The 18,545-nt window shown below is 41.7% G+C and overlaps 1 protein-coding gene across 8 annotated transcripts; it reads right to left on the reverse strand.

Moving 5' to 3' along the window:
- Window positions 1-411: 411 nt before the first annotated feature.
- On the reverse strand, window positions 412-17,399 carry RtGEF (Rho-type guanine nucleotide exchange factor). Of its 8 annotated transcripts, none has more exons than XM_086837201.1 (9): window positions 16,884-17,399; window positions 10,979-11,371; window positions 10,716-10,916; window positions 9,957-10,377; window positions 9,655-9,894; window positions 5,944-6,355; window positions 5,625-5,879; window positions 3,350-4,192; window positions 412-1,628 (listed from the first exon to the last, which is right to left on the reverse strand). In XM_086837201.1, the coding sequence occupies exons 2-9, from the start codon at window positions 11,314-11,316 to the stop codon at window positions 1,435-1,437; spliced, it is 2,904 nt and encodes a 967-aa protein (XP_086693327.1). In that variant the 5' UTR covers window positions 11,317-11,371; window positions 16,884-17,399; the 3' UTR covers window positions 412-1,434. The 8 variants fall into 8 exon arrangements, with proteins under 8 accessions (XP_086693327.1, XP_086693328.1, XP_086693332.1 ...); XM_086837202.1 differs by lacking the exon at window positions 16,884-17,399 and adding an exon at window positions 13,366-13,578; XM_086837206.1 differs by lacking the exon at window positions 3,350-4,192 and having other exon boundaries at window positions 412-542.
- Between the last annotated feature and the right edge of the window lie 1,146 nt (window positions 17,400-18,545).

Below are 18,545 nucleotides of genomic sequence, written 5' to 3' on the forward strand. Positions count from 1 at the left end.
AAGTGGAAGTGACACATAGACAAGTCTGCATTGTTCCCAAAATCCTTACTGACACACTGAAATTGTTTGGCCAACAATGTTGGCTTTGCTCTTGACGTGGCTTGTTGCTCATTTGTCGCCATCTGCCGCTGTGTGCCATGCCACTGCCACTGCCACTGCCACACCGTTGCCGTTGCGCGCTGACTGATTGCAATCTCATTATGTCCGACATGGGTTTCCTCTTTACGAGCCTCGCATAGTCTGGGTTGCAAGAAGCAGAGCAGAAAAATCCCGAGGCACTTCGAATTATTTAGCAAAAATTGTCAGAGAAGCTTTAGCGGTTATACATTGTTTTACGCCAGTTAAATCTTGCCGCTTTCTGTTCTGTTTCGATGGCCATCTCTGCTCCATAAAAAACAATTAATTAACTCATTTACATTTGTGTACATTTATATTATCCATTAAATGTTCTAGGTGTAATACGTAAATACAACTTTTTTTGAGCGATGTTTCCTTCACTAAAATATTGGCACATTTTGTTCATAATTCTGTCATATATCCATCTAAAATTAACCAAAAAACGTAGACAAGAGTCCAGATGCTTGAATCTTGAATCGATTTAGTTAAAACTGGGACTAACTATTTTCATAACTTACACAAGCAGCTTTTAAAAGTTGAAACTATGTTCAAACTAAACTAAGTTAGATCTAAACTAATGCAAAGTGCATGTTGTGCGTTAATTAAGTCTAGAAATTATTATAAATATTTATTTATATGGTGTGTGCTGAAACCTCTAAGAATTTAAAAAGAATATTGTGGTCTAAGGAATTTATATAAAATAAAATATAAGCAGACCTAAAGTATATCAATATTTTACTATTTTTTAATACTTTTGTAGATTTATTGGCCAAGCAGGACTAGTGTTTTGAAAATTACTTTTTTTAACAAGAATAAATTAGAAAACAATTGTAGAACGTTAATTATATGATCAAGTTTGACAGCAAAATATTAGGCTTAGTTACAATCAAGAACAAATATAGTATTTACTTTTTCAGATATTATTTAAAATATTTTAAAGGTTTCAGCACTGCATTCAATAGATTGCCTTTGTTAAAAACGAAAACAATATACCTCTTAATCGTTTTAAAAAAAAGAATAGCAGCTGCCAAATCATTTTACACACTGTTGGCATATTGTCCACTCACAAATATAACATGCACATATACTTTATATACTTGGCTAAATACAATCCATACACGATTTGTATAAATAAAGTCCATTTGTAGATAATTATTTTCTTTTTGGTAATTGACCTCCCCCCGGCGAGATGCAAAGTAAAGTCTCTAAAAAAAAGAAGTGGGAAAACTTTAAAGCTAAAAGCAGCGGCGGCGGGTATCGTTTCGTTGTTGCAGTGTTCGGGGGAACCCCCATTCGAGACCCATTTCACTTGCATAGTCAGCACTTGGGCGTATTGGCCCCGCTGCTCACGCTGCTCGTCTCCAGGTGCTGCATGAGCAGCTGCTGGAGATCCGCTCGCAGGGCTCGCTCCTCGTTGATCTGCAGCTTGATCTGCGACATGTCCTGCTGCATCTGCCGAATGGCTGTCCACAGTTGGCGCAATGTGGGGGTCATGTCCTCGTTCTCTAGGCCTGCGTATCAATATGTATGTTCGCGGTGGATAAAAGAAGATCGAACAGAGAGAACAGAATACATGTTAGTGTTGGTGTTGTGAGATTATGTGAGGGGATTTGTGACTTAATGAGATGATGTAATAATGTTGATAGTGTAGAGGAATATATAAACTTATTGAGAAAACTTAAGGGGATGAGTAATCTATGGGAGCTTGAAGTGCAAGTATATTTCGGGGCTACTCTCTAGTTATTACTATTATTAATTAACAATAAAACACACACACAGAGGCAACCAAAAAGAGATTCGTCGTGTAAAGGATTTTATTCATTTTTTTTGCTTTCGTTGAGTTAACTCTCTCCCTTTCTCTCGCATCTCAATTAAATTACAGTACAAACGTATAAACTGGTTAATAATAGATTATAGTAGTAGTTCATTTGGTTAGACAACGTTGCTTTCACAAAACACTTATAAAATAGCTCGGATTATCCCTTCGTTTAATAATAATGCACAACAGTAGTTTTGTTTTGTTTTTTTTTTCACTTTGATTTTAGTTGGTGGAACTAGCTAAGCCTAACCACTTGAAGCGCGTCTAACTCCGCTTAATGCACAATCTTTGATTTAGTTGCTTTTTTAGGCAGGTAACGGACACTTAAATACATATTTAGTACAACTCACTAGGCGATGTCCTCTTCAATTTGGTCTAGTACGCACAAAAAACACAGATACGGTTAGAGCAAAGATCTTAATAACAAGATGAGTAACGCCAAACGATGAGAATTAGAGCTGACTACCTTGAAATATTCTTCAAAAACCAGACAATTAAGCATCTTGTTATTACAAGATCTTTGCTTAGAGTTACGAGTATTTCTAGTAAACAGTTTAGGTTTAGGCTATGGCAATCAAGCTTTCTTGCATGGCAAAATTGTGATCCACTCTCGTTTTGGCCATGTTTTAAAAAAAGAACTATAAAGTCTAAGGCCGTGGACGGAAAGTTAAAGCCCTTTCGTGTTGGCTTGCTAAACACAGAGGTCTATAAAAATTCAAAAAAATAATTGTAACCAGTAACTGGCAAGCTTCTTCGGTCCAAAAAACATCAAATAGCATCTCTAAGGAAGTACACCTCTTTCTGCCAAGTCTTTTCTCAGAGGCAACCACAACTAGATTACATTTTAAGGTTATTAAAATTAAAGTTACGATATATAAAACAATACAAGCTAAGCACAAACGTAGCTAGGTACAGTCTAAATGCAGGGAAATTCGCTTAACACTGTCCTGGATATCTGTTTCTACATAATTTATAACCAGGACAGGCTCAGCAAATTCAACTGCAAACAACATCAAGGCGCTTAAGCTTAAGACAGTTTGTACAATCAATAGTGAATACAAATTATTTGTCCATTCGCTTACAAAGTTTGTATAAATCGATCGTTGGTCTAGAATCTAAGGCTTGTGGCATTGAAAAGCTTTGCGCAGCCAAGAAATCAACTAAAAATTAATAAACATTTTGCACACTGAGCGCATTCAAAGCAAAGCATTTGCATTTTGTATCTGAATCTGGAGCAGGAGCAGCAGGCGGCGATGCGCCGATATGCGATATGCTGAGTATGCTGAATATGCTGAGACTGAGACTGATGCTGATACTGAGGATGTTTATGGGGATGACGGATGAAGGCTGGATGTGCCCCGACCCCGACTCAAAGATGGTTGATCTTGCGCCACTGTTTCATCACAAAATTACCGCAACACCAGCTCCCGGACTGCCGTTTACTTCCATCGGCGTTGAGCTCCAAGGTAGCCGATGGACCAGCTCCATTGCCCCGGATCAGCTCCCGCTCCACATCACTGTCATCCGATCGTTCTCCGCCCGCCAACTGGGGTGTGCTCCTCTGCAGCGTGCTGGTTCTCAAGGCTCCGCCGCAATTCATCAGATAACCAGCTCCATAGCCTGCATAGCGATGCGAGGTTGAGGTCTCAAAGGAGCGATTCAGCCGACGATCGTAGAGTCCGGGATGGCCACCAGGATTCGGTTTCACAATGGTGGTCGTTTGGTTATTACCTGGGGATCGCTGGTACGATTGCTGCTGGTTGGCCACCAGCTTAGGAGCTGGCTTATTCTTCCTGGGCAGCAATGGTGAAGTGCAAACATTGTCGTAGCCCGATCCAAAGCCGCTCTTAAGACGGTTCAACGACTTCCTTGTGGCCCTCTCCTCCGACAAAGCTCTCTGGTAATCCTTGATGGAAGGCGATCCTCCGCCTGCTCCTGTCAGAGAGTATCTCTGAGCTGGTGAAGCATTTAAAGAGGAAGACACCGAACTGGAGTACAGGTTAAAGTTGTTGGGACTAGCCTCGCGCCAAATGAAGGAGGAATTAAGACTGCCAGCCGACTGTTGGCGACCGTTTGGAGGCTGGTGCTGATGATGCTGGAGATGCTGCTGCTGCTGTTGCTGTTGCTGACTGAGGTAGGGTGAGGTGCCGGCCGCATTGGCTATAAAAGGCAGCTGGGGATTGGAGGTCGAGAAGGTTTTGCTCGTTTTCAGCTTGCCACCGCGTATGGGCAGACATGGAGTCCAGGGTTGCAAGGCTATACAGATCGAAGGTGGATCATATATATCGTTTCAGTTTTCAGGTCAGGTGTGGTTGGAAAGAGAGAGAGAGAAAAATGAAGAGATTTGAAGAAACGGAAAAACGAAATACCAACAACGACAACCACAGATGCAGGGATACAGTGAAGGGAGAACCAAAACCTGGCCATAAATACAAGGTGAAGTGATCAAAACATAGTTACAAAGGATGAATTAAAAGCAGGAAGACGGAGAGGTGAAATTTAGGGAGTACAACGACAGCGAAAGATACAAAAGAAACCAAAACCAAGAGCACGGGATCACAGGATCACAATACAGATATATATACGAGTCTCCAAACCAATCAGTTACAAGTTACCAATTACCAGTTAGTGTGGATCGAATCAAAATAGCGGAATGGATGAGTTATAAAGAGGTTAAACCAAGGACCCTGACCATAAAACTAACATACAAAAGCAACAGAAGGTGAGACATAATGAAGAATATGATTTGGGATGATAAATAAGGAATGTACGTACATATATCGAGAGGAAAAGTCTAATATGATATATTAACAAAAATATCTATATCAATACCATACCGAAAATATATTAAATTTATCAAAATACAACTTAATTAACGTAAAATATCGTTAATTCCAATAAATTAAATTAAAATGACAAATAATGAACAAATTTGCGGTTTAAAAAAGGTATTAATAACGATATTTTTTTCAATAAGAAGAAAATAGAACAGAGGATGGGAATAGAAACGAGAAATAAAAGTTGGTAAAAAATTAAACTAAAAGTTTACATGGGTTTTAAATAGGATAACAAATTAATATATTTATTAAACGTAAAGAAACAAATTATTTTCCAATTGTTATACAAATTAATGGACATTTTTTGTTGGTAGAAATAAAGCTTTGGCTTCCATTTTGCTTTGCAGAGTTTTCGAGAGTTTTGTGGATATTAAAACAAAATCAATTTGCCAATTGTACAACTAAAATGAATAACTTTTCTCTTATAAATATGTTTCGGTAACAATCTGTTAACATTTTTAAGCTTACAGTTAAGTGGTTGGACTAAGCCTAATACAATATAATCCTGGTTAAATTTGGAAGATTCTTCTTTTGTCTGGTTAAGTGCAACGTTAAGCTCTTGGTGTTAAAAATGAATAAAAACCAATGAAATAAGGAGTAAGAGTGACCAAAAAAATCCAACAAATGATAAATGGTTTGTTTAGCTTTTGGCTTGGACTGTGTCTATGTGTGTGTGAGGATTGTACAGCTGTGTGTGTGTGTATGAGTGTATGGTAATAAGCAATTTTTGCCAACATTTTATAGCATTTGTTTGGTTTCGTTCAGCAATTGATAATAGAATTTGATTCGGGAGCACATGGACAGTCCTTACAGCTAGATGTAGCACATCTCGGATGGCCGGCGCCACTTACCCGAGTGGATGGTGTTCCTGGCACTGTTCTGATAGGCGGCACAATACGCTTCAAATACCCGCAACACCAGGGCGTCCTCCTCGTAGGTGGGCTGCTGGTTCTTCCTGCCGCTACAGTAGCTGGCCAGAGCATTACTAGAGCTGCTACCACCACCGCCGCTACCGCTTCCACTGCCACTTCCGGAGCCGCTGGTGGCATTCAACAAACTGGGCCGCAAGGGCGGCGTAGGACGCAGGCAACTGATGGTCCAGTTAGCTAAGGAATACAAAATGCTATTATAAGCTGAGATGAACCTTTTTGAAGGCGGAGAACTTCATACCCTTTGTGCTTCCTTTCCTTGCGTTTGGCCCCCCCGTTGCCGCTGCCACCGCTGCTGCTGCCGCTGGACTGGCGTCCATGGCTGGCCCCAGGGCCGGAGCTGCTGTCTTGCTGTTTGGTGTCTGGACTGAACTTGATCTGGGGCCGGCTGCCCCCAGATGACTTGGCAGACTTGGTGGTTGTGGTGGATGCAGATGATGTGGTGGAGGCTGAGTGTGCGTGTACTGATTGTAGCTGAGGTGATGGTTGAACGACTGGCTCCGTTTGTGTTGTGACATCGAGTTGGTGGCCGGTGATCCCTGATGGCTGCTGCTCCCGCCGCTGTTGGCCTGTGGTATGTTGCTGCTGGGCGTGGCCGGCAGACGGCCGCCGGGTGGCAACAGCAACAGGCTGTGGTTCGATGGCGGTGACATCTACAAGAGATAAATATAAAACTTTAATTAATATCTAATTTATACAATTTAAAACAACTTCAAGTTAGTTTTATGATCAGAGAGTGAAAGAATCTCTGCGAAGAACTGTAATAACAAAATAAGAGTAACGTACAACGGCAGGCACAGTCCTTCAGGCAAATCCTGCAGCGAGCAAAGCGCAGCAAGCAAATCGAATCGAATGCGTTTGTTTGTTTGATTTATTTTTCTATTGATTTTTGATTTGATCTTCAGTCTTAATTTGAATTTTGTGTGTTGCTTGAGCGTTAGATAAATGTTTTGTAATTCGTTTAGCTTTTTAAATGGGAATGGGAAACCTCAATTCTTGAACACAACATCAACAGATGCAGTCGGGGGAGGAGATATTCAAAGGACTTAAAATTAAACTTTTGAAAACTAAACTACTTTCCAAGAAGGTATTTTATTTTTTGAATATTAAAAGTATTGAAAACAAGTCAAATTTAGGGAGAAAACTTGTGTGATTTGTTTCCAGAAAGAAGTTAATGCCAGAATTCTTTCAGAAATTTAGTTAAATCCAAATTCCTTTTAAAAAACCATCCAATTAGTTTACAATTTATCCTTATCTATAACATTTTCATCATTAAATTTCCCTCTTAATATGAATAAACTCGCTCTGTGGGTTAGTCAAGGATGTACTGATGATGAGGAAGCATTGTGTGTGGTTGCAATTGGTATCTCTTTTTTGAACGTGCTGCATTTTGGCCAAATGGCTTGCTGGTTTTGGTCAATGAGCATTAGGAGATTTGTAGTTTGTTTGGAATGTGTGAGGAACATATGAGAGAGCAAAACGAATTTACAAAACAATCAAACGGAACACGTGCACGGAACAAACGCCCGCCGACCAGGCCACCTGGATCCGAAGGGAGAACCATTCCAGGCCACCTGGCCGGCGATTCATTTCGGTTTGCTTGCCTTCTTCGGCGCCGGAGGTGCGGAAGCCCTGGCATATGGGGCAGTCCAGCGAGGAGGAGTCGTGGATCGAGGCGATCATGCCCTCATCCTCGCTGCACAGCGGACAGCTGGAGGTGGTGGTCGCTGTGTTGGTGGTGCTGGTGGTGCTCCCATTGTAGCCATCCGCACAGTTCTGGCACACTGAGCAGTACAGGGCACCCTCACTGTAGCCACTGGCTCCCATCATCGAACAGAAGCAGCTGGAACACACTGAACCCGAATCCTTCGAGTCCTTGGAAGGCAGGCTCTTGTTGTAGGCGTGAGCTATGCCACGAACCACCTCCGGTGGCAGTCGCTCCTTTTTCCACCAGTGCGCATACATCCCAGAACGGAAGGTGGCCTGTGGTCCCAGTCGATCCGTGGAACTTGAACTGAATAGAAGCTCGTTGGACGGTGGATTCCTATTGTTCTCATCCAAGCTGGAGCTGGAGGGCAAGAAAATACTCCTGGTGTTGACCTGCACTTGGGCAGAACTGATGCAGGAAGAGTCCTCTTTGCGATTGGTGGGCGTAGTGGGCTCATCGGGGAGTGGCTGCTGTTGCTGTCTGCACCTCATCCATGGGATCCACCTCCTCTTGTGTGGCCTCTGGCGTGAGAAATTTTTCCCTAAACATGCCGCACACATCGAACCTTTCTGGCTCCACGTTATCGAGCATATCCTGACCAGCGGCTTCCATGGGAAAGTATGATTCTGGGTTGGGAGGATCAGGAGAGGTTATGGTGCAACTACCAGCCATTCCGCTATCGCTGGACCTTGGGCTGGGACACTGCGAGCTCTCACAGCATCGGCACTTGGTGTCCAAATGGAGATCTGGATCCCGGCGATGCGAAGGAGGCTGCGGAGGTGGCGGGCGATTGGACATCTGCATGAACTGGTAGCTAATACAGCGCCTTATAGAGTCCCTGCTTCGTTCTGGCGGTGGGTTACGCTTCTTTGAGGCCGTTTCTATACAAAGCTCGGTGGTGGAACTGCTTCTGGCAGCGGGATTTGGCTCTGCCTTGGGATTTCCTGTTGAAGGACTGTCACTCTTGTGGGAAACTCTTTTGTCCGAGTTCAGATTATGACCCTGAAAGGCTGTATCCTCTCGCTTCAGGTTTAGGGGGTTCCCCAGGGCTTCCTCATAGTTGTAGAGCAACTCCGCCTGCAGCTTATCTGGAGCAGTGCGACATGCCGCTGGCAGATCCATGGAACTCGAGTGCAACTCCCCATCTTGCTCAGCATCCACACTCTGTTTCTGCATATCCTGACGATCTCGCCACGTGGGTACATAGACCTCTGTATTTTTGCTGGCATTGAAACGATTGCCCACAAAAATGGTGGGCATGCTGTGCCGTTCGGTGGGAGAGGCTGGGAGTGGTGTTGGTGGCTCTGGGACACTCGCCTCCTGGCTGAGATCATCGGGCATACTGGCAAGGTTCTCGCAGGCAGTGAAAGCTCCACCTAGTCGAGCCATATACATGGAACTGGCATCAGAACTCTGCTGCTGCAGGGGCCTGAACATCTTCTCTGACTCCGGCTCCTCCTCTACACAGTTCGTGATGCTGCCCCCGAGGCCCAGCTCCAAGGTGGCCGTGGAAGTGTGAACACTGGAATTCCGATTGGTGGATTTGCGAGCCAAGGCTCTGAGGGCCCTCGAACCAATGATGAGCGACTCCTTTTTCAACTCGTTTTGTGCCAGAACATCATCCGCATCCAGGGAATCCAATTTAATGAGATTTATGGAGGAACAGTGCCTTCGGCCACCGGTGCCATGGTCCACGAATGTGCCCGCCGAGTTGCACATGGAATCGTTGCGTTTGTTCTGATAGAATTGCACGTACTCAAACGGATCCGAGTCGCAGGAATGCAAGAACTCATCCTCAATATCATCTTCGAAGCTCTCCGAGTCTGTGGGGAACTCGATGGCATCCTGCCGCTCCAGCTCCGATTGCCCCGACTCCTGCTGATTGGCATTGAGATCCTTTAGCTTGGCGGCCGCCTTGTGGCAACGCTTCTTACGCAGCGCTATCCTCTTGAGATCAATGCTCTGACGAGCCTGCGGATAGAGCAGCATCTTCACGATGGCACTCCTTAAGCCCCCCGCCTTAACGAGCCTCGCAAAATGAGCACTGAGGTTCGCATATGGCGCTGTGGGCGGATAATTACTGGGCGGAAGAGTTAAACGAGTACGCAGCTGACCAGGTGGACTCGAGTAGTAGGCACACAGCGAGAATCGTGTGCAGTAGCCCCGTGAATCCAAGTGCTGACTCAGCTGCCCACGCGAAAAATATTCAAAATAATGCTAGATCGAAGGGTAATCAATACTTACATGAGCGGCATTCAGGTGTCCCACCGAGGAGTTGCTCAGGTTGCTCAGCTGCCGCTTGATGCCCATCGGCAGGCTGGGATTATTAGCATTGAGTAGCTCCACCCACTTGTTGGCCTCGTTGGGACCCTGACAAACAGCCACGATGCGATCAATTAGAGGACTGCTTATCTCAAAGGCATTTTTGATGGCATCCGTGTCCTCCAGCCTGTTCACAATGATTCCAGTCAGAGGGAGCTTACCCTGCAAATGGAAGAATATCTTAGTTATGGATTTCCTGAAGCTGATTAAATTATTATCCCTACCTCGTAGATAAAAGCACTCATTCTTTGACTCACACTCAGGAAGAGCAATGTTTGGGGAAAGAGTACAAAGTAACGATCGCGATGATCAGCTCCCACAGCCACGCTACCCATGTGTATTATGTCGCCCAGTGTGCTCAGCTCCTGGCCCTGCCAACCACGCACCGGACCCGTCAGCACTTGCAGTTCCAGTTCCTTCTGCCGCCGCGTGGCTGAACAGGTGGCAGCTATATCCTTATAGACAGCCACACTCCGCTGGGTATCGCCTCGATCCGGATGACTGCTCTCCATATGCCTCTCCAGCTCCTGCAACATGGCCGAGTATTTATCCAGGCGACGGAAGGGCTTCGAGAGACCCGTGGTGAGAACGAGTAAGCCAGGCGTGGCAGCACCCTGCCGCTCCATATACTTTTCCAGTTCATCCCTGGGAGGAAAAAGGGGAAAATATTAATTAAAATCGTATGCTAATAATTAATATCTATCTAGTTGTATAAAATCGATGAAGAAATCGTTGGAGAAACAAACAAAATAGCTTGAAGGAATTTCGAGCTCTATATTTAACAAACTTGAAATGGAGAACTGATTTATAAATAAACATAATCCGAATTGATCAATAAAACCATCGACGAAAATATTAAAACATTCTTTTGAATTCTTTTCTGGATCTATGCAAACATAAATCAAGATCTTTCTAAATTTATAATACACATAAATTCAAGATTTTAGGCAGTATTTTCATTATTTATGGATATGGGGACTCACTTGTATTTATCCAATATGACAATCGCCTTGGGATGGGCTGCACAGTAGGCCTGGTGGACCTTCTTCATCAAGGGAGCACTGGTAAGAAATAGCTTGCCCACACGATCATTGCACTCCTCAATCTGTATCAGCAGATCCTCGTGTGTGCGAACAATCTCCACAAAGTTGCACATCAACTGAGAGTACTCATCCTGGCTGAGTCTGTAAACAAATCAGATTTAAAAGAAAGACTCTTGTAAGGTAAAATCACAATCGATACTCACATCTGCGTCTGTTGCATGGGCTCCAGGAAATTCTCGAGCAGACCCTGCAGCTCGGCCACATGGGCTCGTTCCGAGTCTAGCAGATCCTTGAGCACCACCGAACGGTACTCCTGGATCTCCTCCGGTGGCCGGATAGTCTCCGCCAGTGGCAGCTGCACCTTGCACTCGTTGACATAGTTGCTGGGAAACCAGCCAGTCTTGTCGTTCAACGTACCCTCCCACCAGCCGCCATCCTCCCGCTGGGTGACCGTGATAATGTCGCCTTTTTGGAAGCACAACTCATCGTTGTTGCTGCCCATGAAGGAGTACTCCGCCTGCACCATCAGTGGCTGCTCCATTGTTGGCTCTTCAAGGCTGCTGCTGCTGCTGCGGGTCCGCTCTAGTTTTCTTCAACTGAAACGATTTGCGATGGATGTTGAACTTGAAATATCAACGGCCGGGTAATTTGTTCAATGGAACGATCCCCCATTGAGCAGCATATGTGAACATATCCCAAATATCTCCCCTATATAATGGCGCACCTACGCACTATTGCAATGATGAGCGCTCGGAATTCCGTTCTCTATTAGCCAAGCATTATAATGGCCCCCCGAAAAAAAAAGAAAAACAGAGAAAACATAAAGAAAACATCTGGCGTGGCTTGTCGAGAAACGCGTGCGCAAGTTTCTTGACACTTTTCCGGCAGCCTCCCTACCCTCTGCTCCCGATTTTCCTCTTTAACCGGCTGCAAGTGTCTGGAAAACTCGTGCGAGCAACACGACGATGGCCAAGGTCACCTAAGCGGCGCAAAAGCCATTCGGAAAATTGGGTGGATTGGAAAATCAACAAAACACAAAAATCACTCACAAAAATTTCGAAATAAAAACATATTTCGCTTAGGGCCGTTAAAAAAAACAATCTAAAAAAGCTGGACAGGCAACATATAAATCATAAACAACGACCATGTCGTGTACAAAAGATATTTACGAGCCAGTTTTTTATGGGCTTGTTCGAACAATACTTTAAGAGATCGCCATAAAAACAGTTCGAATCGATGAATGTTTATGGTTATCGTAAAATGTTAAATGTATGACAACACTTTCCCTGGCGGAAACTGACGGATGCGGTCATTCAGATCTTTAGCGCCAGTCCAAGGCCAGAGCAAGTGCATTCCATCAATGAAATGTGTCATCCATAAAAATAAGTGTAGAAAAGCTTTTTACAGATTTCAGATTTTAAAAAATAAATTATTAATGCTACTTTTATGTTTAAAAGAAAGCAGTATTCTTTGGCAAACTAACTGTAAGATTAAAAGTAGTTCCTAGGAAATTCTAGTAAAAATTTGTGGGGCTTCTTGTGAACATTTTCCCTCAAAAATAATATTCCAGAATTTCAACAAAAGATGTCAAGCTTATTGCCAAAATACACAATAGAAATTCAGCATTATTTTTGAAATATTTCCGAAATGTACAAAGACATTAAGCAAATAAATACACTATATTAAATTCTCAATGTTCCATGGCCCACTGATTTTATCTATTGTATATCTGAGAACAAGTTGTAAATATTGTCATAACACACACAAAATAACACAGTGAAAGTAAATTGTCGTCTTTATAACCAAGTTGAGTCACATTAAAAGAAAGCACAAAAGTTCAAACATGATAAACACAATTTGTCAAACATGTTTAAAGTACATATAATATAGTTTCCATTTTAAAAGATAACTTTAGGTGATTGCAAAACACGTTATCAATTATTTCATAGCTTGATAAAGTTATGTGTTTAATGCAAAGTGTATTTAATCGATGATTAATTAACTAAACAACTCAGTTATTAATAGGTAATAAGGGTAAACTATTGTCCATTACAAAACCATAAAAATGGTTATATTTTCCATATACTTTGAAGAATTCCATATCTCTCCATACATATAAATAGATTAATCACATTTTTGCGGTATTGCCGCAATGAGTAAACGCAAAAATATGAATAACATGTTTTTATTTGGCCCAAAACAATATTTTTTTTCCTCTCCGTCTGCTGGGTTACTAAAAATAAAAAAACCGATGAAAATATAAATCATGGCGACTAGAGAGTCCCATATGGCTAACAGGAACCTCACTATATATCTTGATGGACCATTTAGAGGCTCTTCCGAGCAGTTTACTCCATTATTTTACATTTCCCAAGAGAGAGAGCCTCGCCAAGATGTCTAGATTAATTAGACAATTTTCTTAAGAATTTAGACCGACAATATTTCCCTGAGACAAGGTCACGTTTTGGGCTGAACACACGCATGAAAATGCCTTTAGATTGTCTCTTGTTTTTTTCACTTGAACACTTTGTGTATATCTGTTTAGTATCCGTTACAATATATAGGCATGTAGAGACCGATTTATATATACTTTTTCAATAATAAATTGTTGCCGTTTTTCGCCGTTTCTGTTGCTCTCAGACGTTGCACCGCACGCGTTCATTGCTTCAGCGAAACTGCCGGACCAGACGACAGAATATAAAATACAGAAAACAGAACGGAAAATAGAGAAAAATACAGAAAATATATAGAGAAAACTCGGTGGCGACAAATGGCCACCGAATTTTCCACGGCAACATCGAAAGTGCCACTCTCTCCGCGCTGTCTCTTCGCCTGGGATCGTGAGAGAATCGTTCATATATAACATATGTATGCAGATATAATCACACACAAGTACCTCATATTCGAGCGGATATATCGCGTATTTTTCACGAAAAATCAACAGAGAAATGTGACAAAAATTATGGATCCGGGGGAATCGGACAACCTTTCCATCTTGAGCTTCCAAAATGGGGATCTTCATTAAATTTCATTGAGAAAAAATAAGGCGACAGCAATGCTGCTTCTTTTTGCTTTTCTTTGTGTATTTTCAAAAGTCCCATAAAAATATTTGTGCCAAGGTATATACATATATCTAAAATTCTTGTTGGGATGCGAAATCCTCCATGTTGACGGTTTCGGTCATCTCAATTGGGAATTGGGAACCTCTCTGCATATATGTAGTTCTTGGTCAGACCACTTTGTGAATTATTTACGAAGAAATTTCACCTGTTCCGTTCAGTTTCCTCTCTATACGAGATATGTCTCTGAATCATCCCATCTTTTTCAACAGACATGTCCATGGAATGTGGTTTCTGTCACAGATTAGGCAAATAAATAATCTAGAATCTCCGAGATACACATGTTGCCATTTGAGCAATCATTTTGGCATTGTGGTTTTTTGATGCGTTTATGACATTAGTAACCATAAAAAAAAAAACAAAATGTCGTAAAGATATATTATATCAAAACAGATTTTAGTGAGATTTATCTGTATCTAGTTGTGTATTTTTGTAGCTGTTTCTATGTATCTTTAGCTATGTGGATTTATATGTAATTTAAGGGATATATGATTTAGGAAACTAAAAGAACAACATCTTTAACTAAGTTATAAAAATCTATATAAATTTCCATTAATTTCTATGATAATCCATCTTTTTGGCTCTGCTTTTCAATTGCAATTCAAAGGCAAACACATTTTTCTATGGGGATTTTGCGTAACCCTGATGCCGCTTTAAGTCCATGGCCGGCAACAATCAAATTTCCGTAGGTGGAATGGATGGATGGATGCACTGCCGGCAGAGGTCACAGCTGCAGATACAAAGATACAAAGATACACACACACACATGACACACCCCATGAAGCTCTCAGAACTGAAAGCTGCCACAGCACGAAATTTTAATTAATTCATTAAACTTGCACATGGCGCTGAATGGCGACGGCGACGACGGCGGCAGCAGAAGTGCAACCTCGCAGATACAAAACGCTCCCATACAAAGATACTTTTGTGCCCACGCTCTCTAAATATATAAACTCGGATCTCTCGGATATTAACGATCTGTCACTGAAGGCAGAAATCAAATGAAATGTCCTACGGCTTCCGGAAATGCGCAATTTGACGAAGAAAAACGTCTCGAAAGCGGCGGGGAAAACCTCAAATTGCGGACTATTTATTTTTGGTGGGGCGACAAGAAAATGTAAACAAAAGTCGCTGCTTCTGTGTTTTTGTTTGGCTTTGTTCTCGGTTCTCTGCTCTCGGCCAAAGTCAGTGAAAGAAAAACAAAGTCAGGCGAAAAGACAAAACCAAATTAATGCAGTTCCCTAGCCGGTGAGATCTTGTCATGGCCGGATCCGATCGGTTCCCTTCTTCTCCCGAAATCTCCTCCTTTGCCACTCGACGGCCCCTTCAATGTGTCAATACTGAGATTTACAGGCTGCAGCCACAACCACTCGAGATGCATTTCCCCCACAGTTCATAGCAAAAGATCTATGGACATAATATAATTTAATTGCTCCCGCTGTATTTATAGACACTTCATGGAGGAGGAAGTCATGGAGGAGGATCTGTGTGTATATGTTTTTGTTTATGTGGGCAGACAAAAGAGGTGAGCGAGTGGGAGTTCATAATTTGATTGGTTTCTAATATTGGTCTATTCCACTTTGAAGTTCCTCACCTCTATGGTGAGTATCGCATTGCTGAGAACGAGGTCAACGGTGGAAATATGAAGAAATGCTGTTCTTTGGCATCCTCGAATGAAAATCTGGGCGCATGACTTGACTGACGGGCAGACGTTTTGTTGTTTTCTGTGAAAACACAAATACAAACGGATTTTCCCGAAACGCTTTCATTAAAGCGCAAAAATAACAATAATAAGGCAGAATGAGAATAGAGACGGATGCAAGGTAGAAGCGACTTTGGGATTATCCTAGAAAAACTAAGATATTATTAAGTTGTGAAGTAAAAAACAAGACAGATTTAAAGTAAAGTACTGTAAAAGAAATTAGAATAACCAAGCCTTATTGGTAGGTAGTAATTTAAAGCCATAGGTCTGAAGTCTCTTTAAAATTTGTAAAAGAAATCCTTATCAATATATAAATGATGTGTTTTGTAAACAAAAACTAAACTTCTATAGATATAAAGAACCTTTTTTCAAGCTCGATTCGAAGATTTCAAGATAAGCACAGACAAGAAAGACTGCACTAGCCTTGCCTTCGCTTTTCATAGAATTTTTCTCTTGGCAGCAATTCAAAATTTGTTCGGGTAATGATGCTTGTTGGGTCTGGGTCTGGGATCCACGAGGGGATGTAGAACCAAGGAGCAGGCAGGGCCCGAAACGTGCTGAATGCTCTCCCCGACAGTGCAGTTTATTTTCCCAAAACGAAATGGCACTGGAGGAGGAGCAGGAGCAGGAGCAGCAGTAGGCGACAGCAAACAAACACTTGCCAGGTCTGGGCCTTGGGATGAATGCCACGCAGGGGCCACTGCTATTGACCCAATGGATTATGCAGCCGGGGTACTACAACCTCAACGACCTCATGGAGACGGCGCATTTGGGAGTTTTCTTGAAAACAAAAAAAAAAAAACAAAAAAACAAAAAAAAGTAGACTCGGCAACAAGGCGGAAGTTGCCAAAGAAATAAGTACAAATACAAAAGAAGTTCGACTGCAGGCACATAAAGCTTTCTAGACATTTTAAATTATTAATTTACTTTACTCGATACAAAACAATATCAGCAAGCAAAGAAAAATCGAGCCTTTAAGAGTATATATAAAGATACAAGGTACATAATAGCCCTAGCTATTGACATTCTACAAAACACATTCATGGGCGAGGTTTTCTTTTAAGGAAGTTGCACTGTGTGTTCAAGATTCGTTCTATTTGGATGACGCATCGTAGGAAGGGCGGCAGCAGGCGAAAAAGTTACTCATGGCGGGGAGGGTGCTCTCCTCCGGTGCCAGTGAACCTTTGGCTAGACGCTTGTAATTGTCCGGAAAACCTGAGTCATGTCCCAGCCAAGCTGTCTGGAGACGCCGCATCGCGGTTATTTTGTATTAAAGTTTAAACTCACCTTCAGCTACGCTTCGTTTGTACAAACATTTGTTGCTCCGTTTGTTGTTGTTTTCGTTGTGGTGGTGGTCGTTCGTTCGTCGAACAGGAAATAGAAGCGTGAGTAATAGTGGATTTTCCTTCTGCTTCCGCTCTCTCTCCCTGCAGCTCGTTGTTTTTATCACTTTTTCCTCGGCCCGAACACACTTATAATTATATACACTATTAGTTATATACCAAGGAAAGCACGCTTTTCACTATATATACATATGTGTATATTACAGGTATAAAAACTGCCTGATTTTCTATTTCTGGTCGATGCGAACGCCAAGTCACGAAACGCCCGCAATGCTCGTTTACTATGGCTGCACTTGTGTGGAGTGCATGTAGGACCGCCCGAAACGCCCTTTAAGTGTATTATGTATCTATTTAAGCACTATTAACAACACAATTTTCCCATCGCAAACATAAATAAAACAGCGGACGATAGTGCTGGCAACACATCGATGCACAGACGATACTATCGATAGTGTTTTCAAAACATCGATTTCTTGCACTATCGATGTTTTGAAATCATTTTTATTTTACATTTAACACGGGTAGAGTTCTCACGTAGAGAGTAAAATGCATTAACAGATATCTCATCCGTAGAGGAGATCAGTTGTGAGCCAGCACGACAGAGCGAAACAATATAATTATAATAGTAATTGTTTAAAGTAATTTTTATACTCTTTAATATTAATTATTTATAAAAAATAAAGCAATTTACTTATTAATACACCATAATTATAATAACAATTTAATAAAAATATTTATAAGAGTAATTCTTAATGCTTTGTTACGTTCCAAACCAAAAAGTAAAAGTAGAGTAAATAAAAAGAAAAATATTTAAATAGTATTTAAACATAAATCATACATTTTTGAATGTAATTTTTATACTCTTTAAAAATAAAACGATTTAATTATTAATCCAACATTTCTTCAAGCCGTCCGTTTTTAAGCAAATCGCACAACAGTGATCCAACCTCAGGATCGGCTCCATACAAAATAAGGCAATCAAAATTGTAAGGCTTATAACTTCGATTTACGAACGCGTGCACATGCACGGAATATAGGCTTACTAAGGGAAGATAAACGAATATTTGTTGAAAATTTCAATTGTTTTTAACCATCAGATTTTGAGAAAATCGAATAACAGTGGGTGGGGGTATTTGGGCTGATAGCTAGGGCGCGAACTATGAAAATGGAACCAGATGGGAACCAGCAGAGAACCGCTCGCTGAACCAGCGAAGAATAAATAAGTCCGGCATCACTACCTGTTTAAATAAGTCAATTTGATTTAAACTTTATGGTTAATGCAACAGAAAGGTAATACAATAAACCGCATCACAGTTCTGAACATTTTGATCCATGTTTTATCAAAATCCGTTTAGTCGTTCATAAGAAATCCCGACTTTTTCATTTATTTCCATTAATGTACCGGCGAAATAAAAGTATGTCCCGCAGCCCTGCCTGCCTAAAAACAAGAAAAATTGGTTTAAAATTTATGGCTAAACCTATGCAAAAGGAAGACTGCCCCATAGACGGCATCGCAGTTCTGAACATTTTAATCTATGTTTCATCAAAATCCGTTCAGTCGTTAATGAAAAATCCGTCATTTTCATTTATTGCAGTTGGGTACCAG

The sequence above is a fragment of the Drosophila serrata genome, unplaced genomic scaffold (assembly GCF_035046125.1).
Source record: "Drosophila serrata isolate PLE 108 unplaced genomic scaffold, ASM3504612v1 contig_302, whole genome shotgun sequence".
Lineage (NCBI taxonomy): Eukaryota > Metazoa > Arthropoda > Insecta > Diptera > Drosophilidae > Drosophila > Drosophila serrata.